The sequence below is a fragment of the Vidua macroura genome, chromosome 20 (assembly GCF_024509145.1).
Source record: "Vidua macroura isolate BioBank_ID:100142 chromosome 20, ASM2450914v1, whole genome shotgun sequence".
Taxonomy (NCBI): Eukaryota; Metazoa; Chordata; class Aves; order Passeriformes; family Viduidae; genus Vidua; species Vidua macroura.
This window is the reverse complement of record NC_071590.1, coordinates 5511546-5537513: the sequence shown is the minus strand read 5'-3', so window position 1 is coordinate 5537513 and position 25968 is coordinate 5511546. Positions and strand designations below refer to the sequence as shown.

Below are 25968 nucleotides of genomic sequence, written 5' to 3'. Positions count from 1 at the left end.
CGTGACACTTTGCTTTACAGCTAGACAGGGATGCAGGGAAGGGAAGTAGAATTTGAAGGAGGGAAAAAGTGATCCACATAACACAGAAAAATAGGGAAGGCACTAAGCTACAAGATAAAAAATATGGGAGAAATGAAGGTTTTGTGGCTGGGCCAGTAAGAACTGACTGAGGAGCTGCTGCAGAGCAGGCACAGCCTGAGGGATGGTGTGAGGGGAATACTCGGCCCTGGCAGGAGGGAGAGCCAAGGGATGGCCGCTCCTCACACAGGTCAGCCTCACGCTTCCTTTCAAAACAAGAACAGCTCTGTCTGCAAATGCATCCGTGTTTGCGTCGTATCTAGGAAGCAACTGATCCATCTGCTCTTCCACTTAAGAATATGGATGATGAGAAAGTGACTGGCTGGGCTCCAGCAGGAGCAGGAAACTCCCTCCTCTGCTCATTGTAATGTGGGGAAGTGTCTGGGAGGGCACCTGCAGCCCCCGGAGCCGCCAGCTTTCCGACCGGGCATTTCCCGGGGCTGCTGCCTTAGTCCTCGGGGGTTTGGCATTCAGATGGAGAAGAATTCAGCCCAGCCTTGGGGATGCCAAATCATAGTTCTCTGCAGACTTTTGGCTGGAAGTATAAAGATGTTTATGCAGCTGCTGTAATCAGAGCGGTATCAGGAACAGAAATATTATCTCATGGAAAGGTGAACAGATTTCTGGTTTTTACGGTGTTAGGTGAAAGATCAGAAATGGGGCAAAAAAAAAAAAAAAAGTTTCAATCCTTGTAACTTCTACCCCAAAACTGAAACCTGACAAGCCTGTGGCAGAGAACGAACGAAGTCTTTTAGTAAAACATTCACAAAGAGCATGATAAACAGATCTCTACAAGGTCTGGTTGCCTAATCATTCTTGATTTCTTGGGTTGCTAGAGAAAATCCCTCCTCCCTTGAGTTTAACTCAAAAGATCTCAGCACACTCACTGAGCTCAATTTCCAAACCCTTCCCTAAGGACATGTCCCAGCTCCAGATCCAGAGTGTTCCTAATTTAATACCATTTGCATATTGACCTGTAAACATCACAGAGAACTGAATGCCATTACCACAGGCATGGAGCCTGGAGTGGGGGAGGCTGGTTTGTCCTTAGGGGCACATCAAGAGCAGCTGAGCATTGCAGAGAGAAGAGCTGAAGCACCAGTGGATCCCTGTCTGAGGGGAGATCCAAGAGCTCATAAACCAACATTATGAAACAGTTCTGGTGACGTGAGCTTTCACAGAGCAGCTCTGAGTGTTTATCGTAACAGATAAGCAAATAGCAACCCCATTACTCCTCTGTGGCAGTTCCTACCCAAGATGGGTGTGATGCACAAGAAGCTACCATCAAAAACCTTTAAAGCTCTGCACTGAGAGCAGGTTCAGGTTGTTCCCTTTCATCCTCCCGAGAACAGCCGTTCTTCAGATGTTTGCTGCTGTACAGTGTGTGTGTACACTGGCTCATGTGTGCTGTGCCAGGAAATGTCCAGAATCCTCATCCTGCTGCTGGAAAGTGGCCAGAGCCAGGACTTCAGATCAGATCAGATGGGTACAGTCACAGCTTTCCCTCCCAACCCCAGCCTGCAAGAGTCAAATTCTTTACCAAGGCACGAGCAGCTCAACGTTCCTTGGGCTGTCACAGGAGTGAAGCTTTTCTGCTCAGACACTCTTTTCTGGGTACTTCATTCGTGCACATTAAGTTCTTACAGGTCAAAGGACTTTCCTGTGTCCTTAAAATGTGTTAGAAAGCCTGTTTTGCCCAGCATCCTGTCTCAGAGCCAAGAACAGACACTTAACCACAAGGATGTTAAAGACAAAATGCAAAGTCTGCACAGACTTCCCTTGGCTTTACCTTTTGTGTGTGGAGTTCCTGGAAGTCGATGAGGTCAAGAAGCTGCATCCAGCTGATGAGCCCTCCCACGAACACACCAATTTGCTGGAGCAGTTTGAATCTCACTGCTATTTGCTTGGCTAACAGCCAAAACCATGCATCTCTTTCTAGGATCAGGGTGGCACCCGAGTTCCAGCAAACATCAGCACCGTGGTATGAAAAGGGGAGTTTTAAGCAGTTTTGAGTGCATTCTGACAGCTGTATTTTACTACAACAGCTTTACAAGCAACTGCTACAGCAGCATTAGCAACATCATCTATTGGGACATCATCACACGGGCTCTGTTACCCTGGAAATGGGAATTATCAGTTCTAGATTAGGCAAAGCAGCACTGGCTGGATCCTGGCCTCAAACCCCTGGAGACATGAGAGACTGGCTTCAGTCACTGCCCCCATATCTCTCTTTAGGACTGTGGTATTTGAGCAACTTAAAGTTGCATTTCTTCTCAGGGTGAGGTGGGTTTGGCTGCAAAGGCATGGAAACTATTTGTCTGTCTCTGAAAATGTTTAGCTATTATTTTATATAGGAGTGGCATTTCAGCTCTGTAAGGATCACGTGCCACTCCTGCATTGGCATCCCTCTTTTCTCCACCAAGTCCTTGTTGAGCTTGGCAAGTGCTAGACCTGTTTTTATAAATAAACCACCAGCATTCCACACAGGACTGATTTCCAAAATGAAACCCTCGCCACTAAGAAAATGTAGTACTGGAAGATGGAGCATAAAGAGAGATGAAGGCAGCAGAGCAGAGCTACTCCCAGCTATGCTGAGAACAACCCAAACTGCTCCTTTCTGCTGAGAAAGATTCTCCTGGTTTTCCACCTCCTGACAGGACAGATCTACTGTCCTATCCCTCCTTAGTCTGGAATTTTATTATAGGAAGTCCTACCAAATCCTCACACAGCACTGGGAAGAACTACAATTAATTCAATCCTTAATACACTAAATTTTAAAATTTTTTACTTTCCTTTTAACCTCAATTAAAGGTTGTCCTGGCAAACTTTAGGCAGCTGTGGAGAAAACCTGCAGTACCAAAGGACTTGGCAGAAGCAGTTGGAGGGCAATGACATAGTTCAATCATCATCTAGGTTTGTTTTTTACAGAACATCTTCCCAAGCCTCTCTGAGCTAATTTAACTCTCACTGCACCAAAGGCAAGTAAAACAACCCATCAAAAGCCAGTACAGTTTCTCTGTCCTGCTGATTTTCTGAAAGATCAAGCAGCTGCTGAAAGTGTCTTAAAACCATGCAAGAACTCAGGTGGTTTTTCCCCAGAGCAGAACAGAACATAAACAAGAAGTGCTCAGCATAATTGCCAGGCTGGAAAAGCTGAGAAGGTGGTGACAGCTCCAGTTTTGTGGCTCACTTGAAGACTCATCTACTTGGTAATCCTGGGCAGTGACTGAAGAGGAAAGTGCTCTTAGCCTGGGGGAGAAAGCAGGGTTGGAAGCCGAGTTGGCATTAAAGGCAGCTACAACTGTTGCTCCCAATACTGGAAGCACCAGCTGTTTGAAGCACCAAGCCCTTCTCCAGGAGGGAAAAAGCCAGAGCCCCACCAGGGAACTGCAGGGAGCAGAGGGGCAGTGCTGCACCAGCCCTGGGTTTTGCTCAGCTCAGCTCAGCCATGCCCAATTCTGTGCTCACCTCTGAGGGCTCCAGCTGCACCCTCAGGAGCTGTTTGTGCAGTGCAAGGTGTCAGCTCTGCTGGGGAACAAACCTCAGCAGGGATACTGAGGCTGTTCTCAGTGGCTGATTCCTGCTTTCCTTCCATCCCATCCAGCTGGCACCATTCCTGCATCAGCCAGCACAGCAGTGGGCAAGAGCACCCTCTAGCCTCTTCCCTCCAAACAGTAACCCCAGCTTCAAAACCATCAGCATCCAACTCTTCTAGGCCAGTAAAACAACAGATACTGAATTCATCAACTTTCTGAACCCTCACATGCCATACTTTGGATTATACTGTCACTAGTACATATATAATCAAATTCCACTGTTTAAAGGAACAAGCTGTCTATAATTTGTGACAAATATCTTTTCTAACAGAGCAGATGCTTTCCAGGAGAAACCTGAAAAAGGCCCAGCGCTCACATTTACAACCCTGGGTAATGCTGGTTTGAACTTTGTTACCATGACCATCAATACACACCAAGCTGGGGAGGTGGCTCAATGTGGATATTCTCAGCTCAGTCAGAGAGAAAGAGAAAGGTTTTCTAACCAGACAAGAGCCTGGGAAACAGTTGGGAAAGAATATAAATAATTCTCTAATCTATCTTGTTATTCATATTGTTTATAGATATGTTCTGCTATTCACTGCACACCAATGGTGTGATATGTTTTCACTCTAAGACTAATGAAATGAGTCTTCTTGATGTTCTCTATATATAGAGTGGTACATTTGAAATAAAGAGAGAGTTCATTTTCTTTGCCTTCTGATCTGGAGTTCTCTGTCCCGTCCTGCTCAACAGCGACAGCTCATAAACCTTAACAAAAGCCATTTCTGTTCATTCCTCAGTGAGATATGGCCCAGCTCTATGCCCAGTTGTAACCACAGACCCCAAGACTTGTATTTATAGTGTTGCCCACTGGAATACTGGACAGTTCTCTCTCAAAGGCCTGTGATGCAGATGCAGCACTGCCATGACCTGACTGGGGTCAGACTGCTCACCCCTGCAGTGACCTATCAGAGCAGGAGGGATAATTAACCTCCCTTCTTTCCTCTGCCTTGGCTGCAGAGCTGAATCCCAAAAGCTCACAATGCACCAACTGGATGTTGAGCTGTTCTGCCCCCTGGCAGCAGTAGAACACACTCACACTGCTTCTGCCTGCTCCCCTCAGGGTGTAGGGCAACCAAAGCAGGTTTGCAAGCACCACAGGAGGGAAAAGGAAAGGAGCAGGAGACAAGTCTGCAAATCCAGGATAGAGGACATGGATAGCAAGGAGGCTCATTGACCTGCCTGCAGATTCTGTGAACACACAGAGCTCGGGTCAGAGCTGCAGTGCCATTCCAAACAAATGCCTATTTACTCCTTAAGCCATCCCACAGGAACACTGGGAATATTGTAAGGAAATGCATGCAACTCAAGTAATTGTGAAACAGTACGATTTCACAAATAAAACAATCAGCATTTATTGTTGTATTACAAAACACTTCATATTTTGGCAATATTTTACAGTTTATCCTTTTCCTTCTTGGGGCCTGTTGAAAAGGTATGGAGAGGGGGGAAGAAAAGAGGAGAATATGGAAATTAGGATTAAATTTCAATGTCTTGCTTTAAAAAAAAATCCTCCAAAACCACCCCAGTCCCTCCCACCAAAATAAAAATCTAGTTTCACTCAATTCCACTATCGAAAGAGGCCATGGGTGAAGCTGCAGGCAATTTCACTATCAAATGCATCGAGAAGACAAACAAAACATTCACAGTGGTCTTCAGTATGGTCTGTTGCGTTGATCATTTCTGAAATCATTTCTGTAGGGGAGAGAAAGGGTTCTAAGCAAGTAACAGATGAAGGAAATAACAAACAGTCCCTTCAGTCAAACATTTCTACAATGACGTCCGTGTGCTGATCTGTGTTTTTATAGAGCCTCACCCAGAAACCTTCACAAAACTCAGACTGAGCGGTTCTCTGGATGCTCCTGTCTATAGTTAATATTTTCATGGCAGTTGTACTTAGACATAAACAACACTTTTCCCACAGTCCCCATCAATCCCACAGCCAAGCAAGGACAAAGGCTCCTCTTACCTTCCTCCCATTTTGCCCCCATAGCCACCTCCCCGGTCCCCGCCTCGGCCGCCGCGCCCTCGATAGCCCCGCTCTCCTCCGTAGCCACCTCTACCACGGAAATCTGGGGAAAAACATGGAAATGCATCAGTTTTTTCAGAAAGATGCAGATGATATGAACACTTGGAACATTTAAGAGGTGTAGCTGGTTTTGCACACCTCCTGGTGGACGTGAATCTTCTGGTCTGGGCTCCCCACACTGGTTGCAGGAATTCCTGCGAGCGAAGTTCATGTTGCCACAGGACCTGGAACACACAAGGATTCCCCAGACTGAGCTGTGATGGTGAAGCACACATGAAAATTCCCATCCCAATTAAAATGACACTTACGGGTTAGGACAAACCCAATCACCATTTTTGGGTTCCCCACTTCTACCCTGGAAGCCCCCACCTCTTCCATAGCCACCTCGTGAACCTGCAGACAAAATTATAATCAGAATAAAGTTCTGTGAACTGCACATGACAAACAGGTATCAAAGTTTGTCACTGCCTTCAGACCCCCAGTGACAGACAGATTTCTCAGATGGAAGAAGTATTTAATGCAAATATATTCCCACTATTTATTATAAATTCTTTTTCAGCAGTAAAGGGAAACCTGATCTGCTTGGATAAATGTAAACCCACTACATGCATTAATAAAATTTCAAAAAGACTTAACAAGGTATAAGATCAGTCACTTATGACCAGACTTAGCTACAGAACAAAAATTTAACAATAAAAGTCTGGATTAATCCCAGGATGCCTCTGACACAGGCAGAGGGACAACATTCTTGCTTTCTGCATCACAAAAATAAGAACTTTTATGCCAACAAGGTTCTTTTTCCATCAGCCTACAGAACTGCCTGATTTCAGAACCAGAATTTGACAGTCACTGCCCAAAGCATAATTACTGGAAAATGGTAATGAATACCCAGTGGATTACTGACAAAACTGTATAGGCAGAGAATCAGGGAGATTGATACAGCCTTGATTAAAGGAATCAGAAATCTAACTGCTGCTCCACATCAGCAGCAGCTGAATTATGTACCCTGCTTAATCCCAGCTGGGAACAGAGTATCTCAAGGCTTTGCTGCAATAAGCAAATACTCACTGGGAATTCTCCCCTGTATATGTGGGGCTGATACAGCTCAATAACCCTCTTACACTTTCTCTTTAAAAGCAATGCTGAGACAAAATGTGGAGATCCAGTTCTAAAGGAAAGCATAAATTCTGTGTTGTACAGAAGAGATTACAGATTTCAGTTTACTTAACTGGGTTCAATCCTTATTACTCCCTTTCCTGGCAGAATCCCAAATGCTCATATATTTGATGGATCACTGCTTCAAAGTCAACTTCTCTTTAATAAATCAATCATAGTGAAAAAGTATTTAATTGTGCAAAACCAAGGACTCTACAGACTTTAATCTCACCTCGACGCCCACCACCTCCACCTCCTCTCATGAATTCAGGTCTTCTGGTTGCAAAAGAAACTTTGATAACATTGCCATTGAATTCTTTTCCTGTGGGAGAAGAGAAAGGATCAATGCAGCTCCCAACAACACAGCAGCAAGCCCAGCAGAGCAGAAGTCATTTGCAAACCTGGTCTGAACACAAAACTCTTGAGACACAGGGAAGCTGCAGTAAATCTCTTGGTTTTGAAAGCACTGGTCCAAAGGTGAGATGGAAACCCTGATCTACTTGCTAAACTCTCCACAAACCCACAGATATTTTAGTTTAAATGAGATCTGTAAGTTGCAACTTAAAGACGTAAGAATGTCTAAAAGATTTTTGGCCATGCTCATGAGGAAGTAGCTTGGATGTTTGAACTGTCTGTAATTCCACCAAGGCAACAAGGCTTTTGTACCACCCAATAGCCAGCCCAAAACCTAACTCCCAAGTGTATTTAAATAAAGTTCATGGTTTTCAGTGACTGGATTCTTCATAGATCCAATGTTTATCACAGACAAACAGGACTGCACATGTGCCTAATATAGTCATATTTGCCTTACCCTCTTAAACAAAGTCAATTTGCATTTTATTAGCAAATACAAACATCAGACAAGCATGTCATGCCAATTTTTTAAAGCAGTATAATTTCCCAGAAGATGCAGAGTATGACCTTTTGTTTCTACCCAGCATCGCTAAAATTCTGTGAACACACAAGGTGGCAGGAGAAGGTACTTTTTACTTTTCCCTCATCCCCTTGAGTTTACTACTACAAGAGTGTCACTGTATTTTCTGCAGTCTGAGGAGTTTTTCATCAATATATTTCTGGGATAAATCCATAATTTTAAACCCTTGTTTTTCACTGTGTACATACAGAGCACTCAGCACAGGATTGCCAGAACCATTCCCAGACTCTAAGAATGTTTCCACACCACTAAAAATATCAATGCAAGACTGTAGGGAATCCCTCCAGCTGCTAACACAGATTACAGCTCTCTTGGTCTAAACAAGTGACACAAACACCACCTCTCACACCTTGTGCATGGGTGACTGAGGTACAGCAGCAAACCCTCAGTTTCACTGCACATTTTTGGTCTAAATCACTATCTGCTGTTTAATGAAATGAGAGAAATCCAACACACGTAAGAAACCATGAAATATAGGTCTTTGTTTAAGGAAAAAAAAAAAAAACAACTATAACCCTAACCAAAAACAAAACCAAAAAACCCAAGCCAAAAGCTACATAAATAGCAGCATTGGCCCTCCAAAAAGGTAATTGATGTGCTTCTTCCACTGCCTGTTAGATTCAAGAATGGCCAAAGGAACAGGTAACTCTCACCCACCATCAAACCAGTCGATTGCTGCTTTAGCAGAAGGAGGGTCATCAAAAGATACTGTGGCTTCTCCCTTTGGCTTGCCAGTATCCTTGTCTGTGTACAGATTTATCATGGGTTTCCCAGTCTTTTTGTTGGTCTGAAAAGAAAGGTTGTACACTTGGCATAGCAGAAACAGTGGTGAAATTAGTTCAGAGCATAAACTGTAACACTAAGTATCTTTAGTGAGAATATTCTCCTGGAGCTGGCCTGCAAAAAGAGGGATTTGACTGAAGGATACTGACTGGCCATTCTCCATGAAGTAATGATGGGCCCAGTTTTAACAAAAAAATGAGGTCAAGTGCACAAAATCCTAATTTAGAATTGCAGAACCAGGAGCAGCAGCCACAGAACAGAGGCACACGTGCTGCAGTACGAGGGTAGCACAATGGATAGAGTGTCAGGGCTATAAAGACTAAAGAAGAGACACAAAGCAATCTAAATGTCACTAGGAGAAAGGTGCTAGTGCTGCCAGCTTACAAATGAGCTGTCAGCGGGGAATTCAGATAAAATATTATCTACAACTGCTGGGGAGTCAGAGAGAACTCTGCCTTAAATGATACCAGTACATTTCCAGTACACCAGCTCCACCAGTTCCCTTCTTTCTGACCCATGATTTCTCATTTCACATACCTTTATGATACCAATCTGTTTGAAATAGTCTGCCACTTGATCTGTTGAAACATCCTCTCCGAGTCCTTGCACAAAGATGGTGTTGTTATCAGAGTTGTCAGACTCTGAATCTGTGGAAAATTAAGCTACATTTACCAAGTGTTTTTGTGGGAGCAACTGCAGCAGTATTTTGAGCTCAGCTCTGTGCTGCCCCAGTAGCAGACTCTTAAATCCCAGAGACATTTTGTGTGAAATAAAAGAGGAGCAGGGAGTTTGATTTTGAGGTTAACACCATCAGCTGAGTACACTGGACAGCTGACCTGCCTTATACCCAACATTCATGCAGCTGTGCATCCCAACCCACCAGAGCAGCGTGTGTTTTAAATAACACAAGCTTAGCAGAAGTGTGATGGCAGTGAAAGCAGCTGCTTGGCTCAAGCACTTTCAGAATTCAAAAGGAAATTCTTACTTGCTGCGTTAACATCCAAAAATTCACATGCACTTTAATTAAGTATATTTCTTTCAAGGAAGGCATGCTTTAGCTAGGCTTCTTTTGAGCCATGGGAATTGCAGCCACATCCATATTTCTAGACAAACATTTTAAAAGCAGTGACCTAAGAGCTACAATCCATTCCCACTCACTACTTGTTTCCTTACCAGCATCTGATCTTGGTCCATAATCCCTTTGACCTATGATATGGGTTTGACCAAAAAAAAAAAAAAAAAAAAAAAGAAAGAAAACAGACTATTTTTAGCACAACACATCCAAGTGACTTTTTTAGCAACAAGAAAATATACAAAGAATGTATGCAATGCATCTAAAATCTAAGACATTCACCAGAGATTTAGAGAATATTTAGATTTAAACATTCAACAGAAGGCGTCTGTAGGACGTTAACGTGTTCTTTAACTTGCAGCATGTGGCAGTTGCCACACTGATGCTGTGCTGGTGTTTGCTTGCAAATGCTGGTTGTCACATCACCAAGCAGTTTCCCACTCTTTTTCTACCTCTAGTACCTTTCTAAGAAGCATTTGTAACAAAAATTAAAAAAAGAAAAGAAAAAAAATAATCCGGTGAACGTCACTGTTTCCACAAATTCTCTCATGCAATTTGACAAAGTAGAAATCCAGTTTATTGCTACAAGTTTGGCTATTAAAACTCGTGATCACACCAGCCTCACCAAAACTCTATAATGCTTCTACTAGATAGTAACAAGATATTGGTGGCTTTTAGATTTATAAAGAATTTCCACTGAAACATTTTTGGATACTCGGCACTTACCACCGTAATTTTTGAAGCCACCACGGTCACCACCACTGCAGAGGAAAAATTGAAGAAATGATTTCTTCCTTAAGTCTCTACGTGCTGAGCCCAAGGCTCAATCTACAGTTAACTGATGACAAGTTGAGAATTACTGTCTGGCAGCTAAAGCACCATGTCTACGTTCTCCTCACTACCCATTCATGTTCAGAGATTAAATTACAAAAAAAAAATCTCTCAGGGTGCTGCACTGGAGAAGAGAAGCCCTAAGAAGTATTTTAAACTAACCCATACACATGTGGTTGGTTCAATACCTTTTCCCATCCCATCAGCCAAAATAACAGCTATTCAAAACTGGGGTTTAAAACAAAAATGGTATTTTCATGAAGATTAATGTGGGCTTTAATTGTAGACGTAATTGCTACTTTGGAATAATTAGTACTTTAGTACTTTCCTAGAAGTCAAAAGAGCTAAAATTAATCTCTATTGTTATGCATTCAATAATAGAGGGGATAAATTAGCAGAATGAGCCATTCTCTGAGCAAGGGTCTGTGGGGACCTACTGTACTACAGCACTTGGCATTACAGAGAAGGTGTGTGTGTATGTGAGCTTCAAAAGCAGAGGCCGTGAAGTTTTATTTCATTCATTCTGAAACCTGTGGCACAAAATGTAGACCAAGTTAAGAGAATACACACATCAATTTTCAAAGGTTAGAAGGGGATTTAAAACAGGTTGTTATGCCTCCAATTATGTGCATGAAAATAAACCCTCACTCTTTTTTCACTGGAAAGGTTTGTACTGGAAGGATTTTTCACAATAGCATTTTTAATTGCATCCATGGTATGAACACAAGATAATCAATACTCAGAGCCGTCAGAAAAAAACCGCTGGGTTTTTTAGAAAGTCAATAACCAAATGTCAGAAGGACTCTCTCATACTTCCATGTACAACTGTCTGCTTGTCCTCCTCGTCCTGAGGGACACAGCTGCCACCTCAAAATCAGGCAGGATCACTAATCCCAAGAGCTTTCTCATTATAAAGGCAGTGTGAGCTCAAACCCTGCTGCAGAGAAATATCTCCAGCCTCTGGAGCTATTGTGCCTCTTCACCAAAGCACTTTGTGACTAGAAATCACTGCAGGTGTTAATTCCATCTGTCTGCTCACACATCAGTCCAAACAGGGCACACAGACACCCATCAAGAGGCAATGAAGTAAAATTAGGGAGTCATTCCTTTACAGCAAATGGAAAGCCATAAATGGAAGCTGCCAATACTTAACATTTATGAGAGGAAATCTGCCCAAAGTGAGGACCAAATAAAGTTTCAACAGGTTATTATCAAACCTGGATTAAGAGACACTCTTTGGAGGGTGACTGACATTCTGGGACAGTTTGGCACAACAGACAGTATCACTTTTACTGGGACTTTTCTTAAAATAAATTTTTGCTGCAGATTTTATTGCTGTTCCACAGAAGAAATCTGAATGCTAAATTGCAGTGTCATTTATTCATTAATTCACTTTGCTCATTAAAGATTTTGCATGCAGAATCAGGGCTGATCTTTACTTAAGGCTGTCTGTTTTCAAGGACTGATGATTAAAAACACAATGGTGATGATAAAATTTACTGTAAATACCTTTCTGCCACCTCCAATTCACTTCAGCTTAAAAAAGAAACTTCATTATGACACAACAATTTTTAGTAGGATGCCTGTTTTTGTGGGATTTTAACTCAGAAACAACAACAGTAAATAATATCAACCATTTAAATGTTATGAAAATTTTCTAACCCCAGATTATGGTCCCAGCTCATCAGGACAGCAATATCCAGAACAAATATATTTTCTGATGTGGAAGTGTAAAGCAGTTAGAAAACCCCAACAATTAAAAAATGTACACAAAGTAAGTTTGTGTCAACACATCTGGGATTTTGCTGGAAGTGAGGATTTTGTAGGATGCTGGGGTGAAAACGTGTGCACCATAATCCTGAACAGTAGGAGTTGAATATACAAAATGTAACAGTCCAATGCCATAATTCTGTGAAACAGCAGTTCTGCACTCTGCACTAATGAGTGTCACCAATAATTTTAATTAGTTTTTTAATTAATGTCTACAGAAATACATTTTTGCCCAAGTATGCCTCAGCATGTTGTCTTCTGCTTAGTCACACATGACCAACCCAACAAAAATCTGGAACAATCTACTGATAGACACCTTTGACAATGGATTCATGCTTTCCTACATTTTTATGAGGCATTTGATATGTGATATATGAAGCTGCAGTTTGTTACCTTCCTGCAATTGCTGGTCAAAACTAGCCAAGATTCCCTGGATCAGGCAGATATCCTGCAGCAAGTCAAACACAGAAATTGCAAGCAGCTGATGCTACAGTCTCAGATTTGCCCCTCATTGAGACCAAAAATTCAACCTCAGCAACTGGATTAGTTCCCACATTATTGGCAGAAAACATGTGGAAAATACAACTGCAGCATTTCACAGCCCACTGCTTTACCAGGCCTGCCTACAGACCTCAGAGATGGGTGACCAGATGGATTCTGGAGTCTTAATATCCTGTGTTAGAAACATGAACAGGCAGTTAAAATTCAGCAGTGCCACTAAGTAAGATAATAAATAAGAGGCTGAACTGCAGGCAGCCAGAACATGACAAGGCACCACTCGGTGTGTGAACTTGCTGCTATGAAAGAGAAGTCCTCAGTTGCTCTTTTCTCCCATATTCAATCATAGATTTATCATCCCCTACTAGACTGTAACTGGGCTTCATCTGGATATTGCTTAATCCAGCTGGGAACATCTCCTTAAATTAAACTACAGGTAATATGGGGAGCTCAACATACAATAAATGCAGTTTTATAAGTATCAGATACTGGCAGAAGCAGCACTAAGAATTCAGGGACCAAATTTCAGCCTGCAACGTGTATCTGTCTCACCAAGTGTGTCCCAACACCTAAAAGTGTATTTTACAAACAAGAAAGGAATATTTATGGGGTTTTTCCCTTGCTTATATTTATTGCCTCTCTTCACATTTTTCCAAAGTATCCATAATTATGGCTAAGCTCAAGCATATCTGTTACAAGTCAAAATATTAATGCTGAACACAAAGCATACTTGTAAAACACATCTGTACTATGCTGCAGTTTCTTTATATCACACAAATTCCCACTGATAAATTAAGCTGCATAGGTAGCTTGTGTTTATAGTAGATCACCATAAATCTGCACAAGAGAGAAAAAAATAACCTATGCTGAGCAAAATCAGGATTTCTATGACAAATCCTTTCTGAACTGCATCTCTGTGGTTCCCCCCAGCCCAGTCTGTGTGAGCAGAGCCAAAAGCAAAGCTCCTCTCACCTGCTTGGTTTGCTCCTGTGTTTCCCACTTACAGCCTTAACCAAAACAATTCAGTCCCACAGCCACAGTAACAATCCATTCCTTGGTTTTCAGATGAGGACTCTAAAAAGCTTGGGTGAGTATCCTAAAGTAAAACTCTGCAAAGGACCCCTACCCTAAAACCCCACATTTTCACAGGACTGAACATGATTTCTTACCTTATTACAAGTTATTTTCCCCTTCATTATAGAGTTTGTTATTGAATTTAACCTTTTAGACTTCTCTAATAAGCATGTCTGGTAAAATACATATGTCAGAAGGAGAATCCTCTGTCACAATTATGCAAAAAGACTGAATAGAGATATATGACAGTGTAAATCCAGAAAATTTCCACAAAAAATTACCATTAAAGCCAACATCACTTAACAGAAGCAGACAGAATTCTTAATAAATGCCTTCCCACTGCCCTGAATTTTCCTCAACTTCTTCATTCACTTTCCCTCTTTCCCTTCTTTTGGCTTCCCAGTTCAATGAAGTTCCATGATCTGCATGGATGCGTCAGTAAAAGTTTCCTTACATTTTGGAAAAATATGGCAAGAGGCTTTATTTTCACAGACATTAATACATTTGACTGTATCTTGCAAAGACCCAAGTTTGTTTCAAAGTGACAAACTCTATCAGCAGTGTGTTTTTTGAAGCTCACATTCATTGCTATTATTGGAATGGGCTAAGCTATGGAATTTTTTTTAATAGAAGTTTTTTTATCACAGCAATATGGAAAGTCCTCATCCACAAAGAAAATCTAATTTAAAAAAGTTAACTTAGATTAAAATTAAAATTAACTTAGAAATTATTTTGCTTGTTATTTTCATTTTATGTGAGGTACTATATATTACAAAATTAGTTTTTCTATATTTATGCTTATTTATAGTATATAAATTTGTGCTTATTATAAAAAATACTACACAAAAATATACATTCAGTTTATATTATATAAAACCCCAGCAAACACAAAATAACATTAATGTGATTTTCTAATTGTGCTATCACACCTAATTGGAAGAGGTAAGATCCTCCTACATCATTATAAACAAGTGATTAAGTACAATTTAGGAGCATCTCAGAAGCAGACAGATTTTAAATATGCTTTAAAAATAAGTACCTTTAAAAGTAACCAAGTAGTGGATTATTTTATTTAAATCAGATCAGTTCCAACAGAAAACACTGCATAATTATAGAGTTTTTCATCTGGAGTTTAGGAATAACCCAGAGCTGTGCAGCCTTTTGTAGGGTAAGTGGTGCTGACAAGCAACACCTCAAAGCTCTCTGGAAGCTTCAACATTCCTGCCCTGCATCAGTGAGCCCTCTGCACCTCCAACCACCCAGAGGGACACAAAGGGGAGCCAGTTGTGTGAGCTATTAATAAATAATATGTCATATGTTTAATTCAGTAGGCTTTAAAGCCAAGGTCCCAATTGCAGACCTTGGCATGAGATCATCTGCAAGCACAGAATTAAATATGTGCATAAATTTTCTTGACAGTACAGGGCCTAAGGCAATGGGGAAAGGGGTGACAGCATTATTAGTATTTCAGATTGCCCAAAATAAACGTGTTCAGACTGAGAAATAAATCAATAATAAAAGATGTGTATTTTAATAGAAGTTTAAAACTGATTAAAAAAACAAACAAAGAACATGTAATGTTACTACTAAATTATTCAAGGCCAAAATACTTCCCTGGTAAAACATGAGCTACCCTAGGTATGAATTTCATACATTTTCCTCAATCACTGGCTGCTGGTTTTCTTGTCATTGAAAACAAGCGATGGGCTGGGGCAGTTTTTGTATTGCAACTCATGCAAATAAAATGCAGCTGTGTGTCAGAATAATCAAATGCCTGGTCTCAATCTATGTGAATTTAAAAGCTGGTCCCCTAGGCAAAATCCATTTCTGTACAGTGCAGAAAGGTTTAATTTTAGAAACCTTCCAGTTTTGGAAATCTAAACCTGAACCACCTTAGGAATAGACATATAATAACCAAAAATGAAAACCAGCTAAATAATAGGAAACAAGGGTAAGGAGCTGCAGGCACTGGAATGAGATCACTTACCTATATCCAGACATATGACCTCTTCCATCCATGTCATATCCCCCTCTACCTCCTCCCTGTGACCCGCCATATCCTCTATTATCTTCTCCATACCTGCTCTTTTCACGGCGATCATCTGGGAGAATGAGTCAAACCAAACAGAGTCAATTGTAGTGCAAACTGCAGCACAGTGAAAATTCACAGCCTGGAATTCCCACCTCCTCTTCATTAACTCTGCCATTTACATCTGAGATGTATCAATTCCTAAATCTCCCTGACATTCTCTGTGCCAAAAAAAAAAAAAAAACAAAAAAAAAAAACCCAAACCAAACTTTGCTCCATTATCTCCCTTGGCTTCCAGGGCCACTGAGTATATCAAAATGTAAAAACCACTCTGTAATTACACTCCACTTTCCAAACAATGAACACATATTGTCTAAAATATACTTTCCATTTGACTTCCATGCAGTCCTCCCAGTTTGCAAAAGACATCACTGAAGACAGAACAAGGATAAATAGAGTGGGTTGTGCTGCTGGTGTGAAGTTAATGCAAAAAAAGGCTTCATCTTAAACTTCTCCTTCTATCTCACAATTCACCTACACAGCGTAAAGCTGGAATGTGAAGTGCAGAAGCTCTTCGTGACTGATCAAGACATGTCACCCTCGTGCAGGAAGAGGGTTCAAAATAGCCAGGGGAAAAAATCCATCTAGAATTTGCAGAACTCAGGAACAGAGTCTCTGCAAGGCTGTTCTAACATACCTAAATGCAACCATTTTGGGGTCTCAAGAGATTTTAATCTCCTTGTAATATTCTCAAAGTCTTAACAAATAAAATATCCCCCATGAACATCAGCATGGAAAAGAATTTAACTAATCATCAAATCAACTGCTTGCAGAAGGAAATCCAACCATTTCACAGAGCTTCTGCTCAATTTTATTAGCCAATACTGAAATCAAGCTGTCAATTTTACCTTGGCTGTTGTGGCTATAGCTTCCCTTCTGAGACTGGTAGGATTGCTGGGAGTGGCCATATGAGCTTTGGTGCTGGTTATAGCCTGACTTTTGGTCATAAGAGCTCTGGTGGCCATAGCCCGACTGCTGGTCATAGGAGCCCTGGTGGCCATAGCCCGACTGCTGGTCATAGGAGCTTGACTGCTGGTCATAAGAGTCTTGGTTTTGTCCATAGCTTGAGTGCTGGTCATAAGAGCTTTGGTGCTGACCATAGTTTGACTTTTGTTCATAAGAGCCTCTTCCACTTAAAACAAACAGAATTTGAATTAATAGCTAAATGTTCACAGAATAGAGAGCAAAATAATGGCTGAAAATTCATGACATTGTTAAAATTTCCTAATTGCAGTTACCTCATTACATAACTTAGGAGCATCACTCCTCTCACATGTCCCAGTCCAACACTTGCTTTCCCCTCTCTCCCCAGTACCATCAATGGCTGATGGAGAGCCTGTGACCTGCTCAACACCAAATCCTTCCCCTGCACCTGCAGGGCAGAGCCTCAGTGCTCATGTTGTATAGTGCAGCTGAGACTTGCTGCCTAAAAGACCCCAAAATTTTGCTTTCACTGAATTGCAACCTCTCTTCTTCTGGGCATTCTACAATTTATCAAGAATTTTTGTTCTGGTGGCCTGTAACATACCTGTGGTTCTTCTCACTTCAGTGCCATCTACACTATCCCAGCAGCCCCCATCAGAAATACTGGCCAGTATCACATCCAGGATACTCCAACACTGTGCAGCTCTACATTCCAAGAGGGAGTCATAAATCTCCTCTAAGATTAAGATTAATAACTTTGAAGCAACCACAAGGGAATCTCACCTACACCACACTTGCCTAAGCTACTTCAGCATCTGAAGTAGAAACTAAAGTATTTTGAAAATCTAGATATATGAGACAATAGTTCTCTTAGCCTTTTATGGCAAGGCATAATATAGATTTATGAGAACTAAATTGCATACAGGGAACACTGGCTGTTACTCATTCCTATGTTTCCTCCCAGGTAGTTAGTTGTGCCTTAGCTATCTTATTTTTTTTCAGTAACTGAAAAGAATCTCTGACCTCTGCCATTCTTTCTTCCCTTCCCCCTTCCTGCTTCCACCCTTTTTTGAAGGATGAGGCACTAGATCTGCCACTCTGCAGTCTTTGGCAATTCTACTTGCTACTTAAAGTATCTCAGAAAAAGGAAAAAAAAAATTCAAGAGCCTCCAGGAAGTTTCTACCAGATTTTCAAAGCACTTTCAGAAGTAGTGCGTTGGGTCTAACCAATCCCAAAATATCCCATCAGTGTAAATACCACTTAATCTGCTCTCTCCCACTTCTAGCCTAGATCTCAGCTTTAACCTTGCTAATCCCAGTGGCAAACAGCTTGTGAAGATTTTTGTTATTATCTTCACTTCAAAAAAGTCAGCTCTGCTTTAGCCTTTGCACCTTTACCAACAAAGGAAGCATTGTTGAAAGCATCCACTGTTTACTGTCTTCCCTTCCCTCCCCTAGGATGTGACAGCTACAGTTTTGTGGCCACCCTCTTCAAAGCTGCTACCATTTAATGTCTCAGTTTCTCCATATTTGTTACAACCCTACATTGAGAAGCCTCCCTTCAAGGTCTTTTCTTCATTTTCTACATCACAAACAACTTCTTGGAGAACCTATGTGCTGTATTTTTATTCTACTGGACATCTACAGAGTTAAAAACTACATTATTACTTCTGTACAGCTCAAATGCTCAGAAAACACAGCAAAACAAAACTTAACTGTGCACCTGCCTTTGTTATGGAAGCAAAAATGACATCTGAGTGAAAGCTCCTATTGCTGGCAGATTAAGATTTTTTTTTAATATTAAAATGTTTTACAATAAGAACTACAAAACCAGAAACCAAGTAGAGGTTTTATCACCTTGCAAAAAATACAGAATCATTTGGACCTTGGACACAAGAACGAGGTTTAGTACTCAACAGAGTATTTCAAAGAGGTCACATGATCCTCAGTAAAGCTCTAACACAAGCAGTGACCTCGGGTGGAGGCACAAAGCCTGTAAAGCACAGTGGAGGTATTCTAACATTAAGTGGCCTTTTAAGTCATTAAAGGCAAGTTAGGTTGTATTTTCCAACATACTTTCAAAGCTGTATCATTAATCCTCCTGAAATTGAATCCAATACAACATCACAAGTAAAATACATTTGCAATAGCACGGAGTGCAGCATGCATGGGCACATTTAGTTTCCTGATGAGGATATAAACCCACCATGTTCTGAGAACTCTACTTAGTTGGAAAACCAAAATATATTTCTTACATGACATTTCTGAATCCTTTCTCTTTCAAGAAAAGGCATTCTGAGCCAGATAAGCAGTCTGCAATCTGAGAGCAGCTGAGAGTTCCCTTGCTAAGAGCTTATTTGAAGCTAATAAAAGAGCACTGTAAGTTTATACAAAAGAATGTGATTGGGAGGGATTTGATAGGCCTTTCTCCCAATCAAAACACTCTGCCAAGTCCATTCTTCATTGTAGCCACAATCCAAAGGCTTTCTAAAGTGTTATGTCCCCATACAGCTTGACTTCAAAACAAATACAACCATCCTTCTCACATAAAGAAATATTCTTCCTGTACCTCCTTTCAGACATTAAACATATTTCAAGGATGTGGATCTTCAAATATTTGTCTTTTTCTCAGCAATGTTAGCAAGAAATATGTTATAGCTCTAGTTAAGAATGTAACTACTAGACAATACTTTAAATAGATACTGGTAAACTCTGCTTCCTTACCCTCGGGATGACCCTTTCTGCTGCCCCTGGCTGCCATAGGACTGCTGGTTGTAGGAGCTCTGATTCTGATTTTCATAATTAGATTCATCATCGTATCCCTGGGAATCTTGTCCATAACCTGGAAAGCGAGGAAGAAAATTTTTAGTCAATATTCACCTTTTAAATCCTGCCAATGAATGTAACAAGCTAGCCAAACCTGATTGATTTTGTCCATAGTTCCCATGATAGCTTCCATAGTTCTGTCCATAGGAGGAATTGTCTCCACTCTGCCCATAACCAGAATATCCCTGTAATTTCAAGAATGTATTCAAGTAAGTGTAACTTCCACAGCAGTAAATTACAGTTTTCCTTGGCTAGACACAACTGCAAACATCAAGCACAGCTGAGACTGGAATTCTTCCTGGCCCATGAACAATTACTTTCACTCAAGGAACATCTGCTTTGAAAGCCACAATGTTTTTTTCAACATACCTGTCCTTGTCCATAATTCTGACTGCTCTGATTGCCATAGGATGAGTAGCTGGAAGAGAAAAATGCATTTAGGAAATGCTTAGAGTACCCTCCATACAGGCTGGAAAGTAAAGGTATTTTTGGTGTCTCTAAGTTTCTCTTCATTCCAAAATAGGTGTTTAATCCAAGCACTGCAGTTCCAGGCATATTAATACTGCATCAATGAATTAATGGTTGACTGTCAGAAGCCAGAAGAGCTTATTTTAATTTCTGCTGTATTTCAAATATAAATTTTAAGGACATAAAAGCTGGGTTTGCTGTAATTTTATATTATACTTACTCATCATTCTGCCACTTTAAGCCTTCATGAACTGACAGAAGCAGCATGTGCTGAAGCTCATCATACTGAGATACAAACCCAAACTCAGGCAGTGCTACAAGCACAAAACCTCATGATCTTCATTAGCACAGGCAGCATTAGCCATGATTTTTATACTTCCATAAAAACACTTGTCTCACTGATTAAAACATGCCCTGCAGCCTTGGGCCATATAATAAATATCATAACCTTTGGCTTTCTTACTGAACAGCTTAAGGCAATCACATGAAAAGTATTTCTCTATATTAATGTAATTTCAAAAGTTCTTACTATTACAAGATGTCATTCCAATTTACATCCATTGACATTACATGACTATTGTCTTCTTTTCAGGAATACAGACTGATTTCTCTTTGTTTTACAAGACATCTTGAGAAAGGCCCAGGTGCAACCTTTCTGCATCCTTAATTCCAAAAACCTATCAATACTCTTATCCTGAACAATCAGTCATCATGCTGGGAATACTAAATGGTCTTTTCATTTGCAGATGTAATTGCTAACAGCAAAACAAAAATCCTCACATACCTCTGCTGGCCCCCAGACTGACTGTAACTTCCAGAATCTAGAAAAATAAATAAGTCATACTGAGAATTTCCAATGAACATTTTAGTCTCTACTTACTAGAGGAGAAAATTTGGGGAGAGGGAGAAAGGTTCAAGTCTACTGGATATTACAACTACTATCCCTGCAGAATGCAGCTTCCTCTTCATTAACAAAAGTGAAAATATGAAGACTGGAATGACAGCAGCACAGGGTGTGGAGGACACAACACACTTTTGAAGGATCTGAATTCTGTTTTCAAGGAGTCTTTTCAAATACCCAGAACTGTACAACCCCTCTAATGGCTATAGAGTACAGTGCCATCATCAATGAGCAGAATGCAGCAGCTTAATTAATCCAAGCTAAGTAGGTCAGTGCAGCTGAACCCCTTTTTGGGATGCTCTAAGAAAGCTCTGCCGAGCTAAAGGGCACAAACAGAGGCAGAATGGGAGATGAAAAATCAGCGATGGAGGAGCCACGACACTTCCCTTTGCTCATACTGCAGGAGGAAAAACCCAGCTGAGAGCTCAGCAGCACGTGACAGATGCAGCACACAGAACACACACACACGGCTGCATCAGCCCCACGTCCATCCCAACCCCAGCTCTGCACAGGTTCCTCACATCCCACTCTGCTCCCTGCCCTTCCAGCCTCTGCACTGCTCAGCCTCCATCCATCTCACTTCCTAGGCAGGAGTGAAACCTGCTTGAAATTCCCACCTTCTTGTGAAAACCCAAACATTCTGGATAAGCCCTGCAATTTTTCTCTTCCAATCACTTCAAGAATTTGTATAAATATGCATGTGCCATGGTCTAATAAAATCTATCAGGAACATCTCATCCCCAATTTCACCCTTCCCCCCACATTCTCTCTCCAGCCTCTATCCCCAGAAGCGCCTAAAACGCTGACACTGAGAATTAATTACAAGGCAGGGTAAATGTCATAAACGACTGTGACCATTTTCCAATCAAAACACTCATCAGATTGCTGAATCTGCTCATTATACCTCCCTCAGCAGGTTATAAATCCAATCCTGCCAGTGGTTACACAGACACTTAACCAGAGCTTTGATGAGGGCATCACCTGAGGTGATGGATGTGACATGAGGGGGCATCGCCCGAGATATTCGGACACCAAGCAGCATTAATGGTAGCGTATCTCCCCAAGGCAACACAAAGTATCAAATTTCACATTCTGTAACAGAAATATTTACCAAACGCTAACACGGGATGAAAGGAGGTTAAATTTCACACGTCCTATAAAGCAGTTTCACTTAGCCGTGAATTTCTCCTCCTTTTGCACTGCTACACAAATATTTCACTGCTTTTTCATATTGAAAAGCAATTAAAAACCCAAGGTAGAGGTGAAATTCAAGCGTTTTTTAAAGGGGTAGGGTAAAATTTTTACAGTTTCCATTTAAATGATCACAAAGATTACTATTCACATTGTGAAACACGGTTGTGGTTTAATTCTAACATTTATATGCCATTAATGCTGCTAATTAAAGAATATTAATGGTTGTATCAGAAAATTCTTGAGTAAGGATGTAACTAGCTATAAATTTAAGAACTGCACTTAATCTTCTTAGCTTCTCCTTAACAAACTTCCACCAAACCACAACATTTTGGAAAAAAAATGAAAGCAACCAGATAAGGAGCCTGTAAAATATGAGAATATGCAATCAGAGGAATTTCCTTTATTTATATATTTTTCTACACCCTCTGCTGGACCTCTTACAGACTTCTGAACAATTTCTTTTTGTGGGCTCAATGGGGACAAGAATCTGTAAGGATTTTTGGAAATAACAGTTTATTCTGGAAATTCCTACTGACCTTTTTTTTTTTTTCTTTGAATGTTTAAAAAGGTCATGGAAAGACTTCCTGTTAACGAAGTGGGACATAGCAGCCTAATCACCTTGCACTGCTCAGGGGGTTTATTCCTCTCAAGATAGAACAATCTGCTGTGTACATTTGAAAACTGAGATTTTTCTTATTAAGTAATTCATATAAAGAAGCAGCAGTGCCTCTCAGTATCCTCCAAAGAAAAAGAACCTCATGTTTGAACATCACTAAAAACAGAGGAGACACACAGGTGCTTGACTGGTCAGTAGCTGACAGGGTAAAAGTGGATGTAATTTACTGCCATGCTTTACTCATTTAGTAGAAAAATTCCTCATTTGGACTCATTTTAGTACCTTTGGACACATTTGCTTTTCCAGGTTCATAACTGCTCCTTGAATGAAAGGATTCCTGCACCTTGCTTTGTTTGTATTGTCTATCACTCACACGCAGCACGAGACAACGCCAAAATGGCTCGAGCACAACAAAACATGGCTCGCTCCACAAAGCACGGCCAGCCTTGGAATTCCTCCTCCCACCGGTAGATCCACACCTAGCCAAGGCTTCACTGCCGGGGGAGCAACCATCCACACCTCAAAGGGGATGAAGAAACAGCACATTGTGCTTGGAGAGGCCCCAGGAGAAGCTGGGCTGTGTCAGCTCAGCCGGGAGAGCAGATCCTGCTTCCCTGCTCAACTGAAGCCCCGCTGGAAAACAAGCCCAGGCAGGGCGGTTTTAAGCCAGGGCAGGGGGTGTGAGCCCCCCCACTTCACTGTGTGAAGAGCAGAGTGCAGAGCAGAGGCAGCACATACCGGCACACAAAGGCGTGGGGAGGGCATTGCCCGTGCCAAAGAAGGGGAGGGGGTGCCTGCATTCCATGGGGCGTGCTGATCCAAAGGGGGAGCACACAAAGCATGGTAGAGAGAGGGGCACGACCCAAAGGTGAGCCCCATCTCACACCGGGATGGGGCTGGGGGGGAACCACAGCCAAAGTCGGGGTCCACAGAGGGGAAGGGCTGTGACCCAGAAGGGGGGGAAGCTTCCATCTCACACCGGAGGGGAGAGTACACAACCCGAAAGTGGGGGACATGAAGCAAAATGGGGCTCACACCCCAAACACGGAGGGTACACGACCCAAGGCGGGAGGGTCTACACTGGGAAGTATGAACCAAAATGGGGTCCACACTCGCTCTGGGGGCCTGTGGCACAGCCTAAAGGGGACGCTCACACGTGCGGTGGGGGGCCTAGACCCCAAAAGGAGGGGTGCACGCCACGCATCATCCGAGCACAAGTCCCCAAAGGGCCCCTGCCCCCACGGCCCCCCCCCCCATTGCGACACGGGTGGGGGGCGCGCCCGCCAGGCCACGCCCCCGAGCCTAAAGGGGCGTGACCCAAGCGGCTCGCGCACCGGGGCTCCCCGGGAGGGGGCGTGGCCTCGGCCGAGGGGGGCGTGCCCACGGGGGCCACCGGCGGGGGCGTGGCTCCCCTCCCCCTCACCGAGAGCAGTGCTGGGGGGGGGGCGTGAGGGAAAAAGCGGGCGCGTCCCCCGCAACATGGCCGCGGCCTTTCCCACATGCGCCACATGGCGCTCGCTCCGCCCGCCCTCCCGCGCCCCACCGCGCCCGCGCTCGTTGGCGGGAAGCGGAGCCGCCGCTGCCCGCTGAGCCCGGCGGGGCTGGCGGCACCTACCCGAAGCCATGGCGGCGGCGCTGAGGGGCGGAGGGAGCGGAAGGAGCGCAGGGACCGACCCGCCCGCCGCGCCGGCCGCGCGCACACTGAGGCACCCGCAGCTCGCGCGGACTGCGGGGCCGGGCGGCCAATCAGAGCTCGCGGCGCCTACCACTCGCTGGGGAAGCGGGGGGGGGAGGGGAGGTGAGCTGGGCCGTGCCAAGGTACAGCGGGCGGAGGGGGGGGTTGTACCGAGGGGAGAGGGTGCGAGGTTGTGCGGGCACAGCGGGGATGGCGTCAAAGATTAAATTAATTTAATTAATAAACGCGCAGGGCATGGCAGGCGTGCGCAGAGGGAAATGGAGGGGTCTGCACGCCCGGCTTTCCGCAGCAGCAGCCCCCCTATTTCCCTCAGTACCCCACTTGTGCATCACTGTTTGTAGCGGATGCTAAATGGGGTTAGAGAAAACATCCAAAATCTGGGTCCCACAGGAAAAATAAGAAAGGTTTGCCAGCGTTTCTGAGTATGCTAAAAAGCCAAATATCAACTTGGAGAATGGTTTGCCAAAGAAAGGGACGGGTCATGATCCTGGGAGCCACTTCTGTGAAACCTGAGGGTTTGCTTCAGAGAGAAAGAGTGATGAAATGAGAAGACAGCAAAAGTGACGTTGCTTATTTAATCTGATTCTTTTTAGAAGTTGTATTTCTTGTTTCACATCAAACTGCCTTCTTGTGGGAGTTGGTAAGTTAACAGTTGCACCTTTCTGTCTAGGGACAGTCTGCACATGCATCCAGAGAACAGTGAGGTTTTACCCTCACTTTTTTTACCAGGTTTTACCCTGGTAAATAGGTTCATAACTGCTCCTTGAATGAAAGGATTCCTGCAGGAATACCAGGTTTTACCCTGGTAAAAAAAAAACTTTTTTTTTTAATGGTTAAGGCAGTGAGGAGCTCTCTGATTTCAGCTGAATGGTTTGAGCAGATTTACAGAGGAGTTGGGCTGTTTCTTTCCCCCCTGGGCGTAGCAGCAGGAGGCAAATCCCACTGCCACAGCCGAAAATAAGTTTCTGCAAAACAAGCAGTGACTGGAATGATTAATTAAAGGAAAAAAAATAAAAAAGAAAAGAAAAAAAAAAAAAAAAAAAAAAAAAAAAAAAGAAAAGAAAAGGGGGTTGAGCTCCCTGCCTTTCTCCTTGAGAAACTTCATCTCCTCCAGCCATGATGTCTTCTCCTGCTCCGTGGGCCTTTCTGTGACAGCCTGGGAGCTCAGAGAGGCTGCCCGTGCCATGTTGGGATTAGGGCAGGTCCCAAGCAATGCTCCCCAGCCAGGGGCCGTGGGGGGTCTTGCTCTGGGTAGAGCCTCTCGGTGTTTGTGCTTTCCTCAGGGACTGAAGGCTTCTCAGATGTGGAAAATGGAATTAATTCAGAGAGTGTTTCAGGCTTGTGTGTCTGCCTGCCTGCTGATAGAGCTGTGCTGTGGTCCCAGCCAAAAACTTGGAAGCTGAGATGTGGGAAAAACATCAGCCCTTCAACCCT

The 25968-nt window shown here is 42.7% G+C and overlaps 1 protein-coding gene across 1 annotated transcript; it reads right to left on the bottom strand.

The window, feature by feature from the left end:
• Positions 1-5004: 5004 nt before the first annotated feature.
• Positions 5005-24564, bottom strand: TAF15 (TATA-box binding protein associated factor 15). The gene is made up of 16 exons (XM_053995660.1): positions 24454-24564; positions 20912-20948; positions 20029-20077; positions 19754-19844; positions 19558-19675; positions 16758-17041; positions 15808-15922; positions 10374-10408; positions 9749-9781; positions 9113-9222; positions 8450-8579; positions 7091-7180; positions 6012-6096; positions 5842-5927; positions 5644-5746; positions 5005-5369 (listed from the first exon to the last, which is right to left on the bottom strand). The coding sequence occupies exons 1-16, from the start codon at positions 24461-24463 to the stop codon at positions 5330-5332; spliced, it is 1416 nt and encodes a 471-aa protein (XP_053851635.1). The 5' UTR covers positions 24464-24564; the 3' UTR covers positions 5005-5329.
• Between the last annotated feature and the right edge of the window lie 1404 nt (positions 24565-25968).

Excerpts from the sequence above, each read along its gene's own strand:
- TAF15 (XM_053995660.1), bottom strand. Across the intron at positions 8,580-9,112 it reads AACAGATTGGTATCATAAAG|ACCAACAAAAAGACTGGGAA; the intron begins GTATGTGAAATG and ends CTTTCTTTTCAG. Across the intron at positions 6,097-7,090 it reads TGGAGGTGGTGGGCGTCGAG|GTTCACGAGGTGGCTATGGA; the intron begins GTGAGATTAAAG and ends TTTTGTCTGCAG.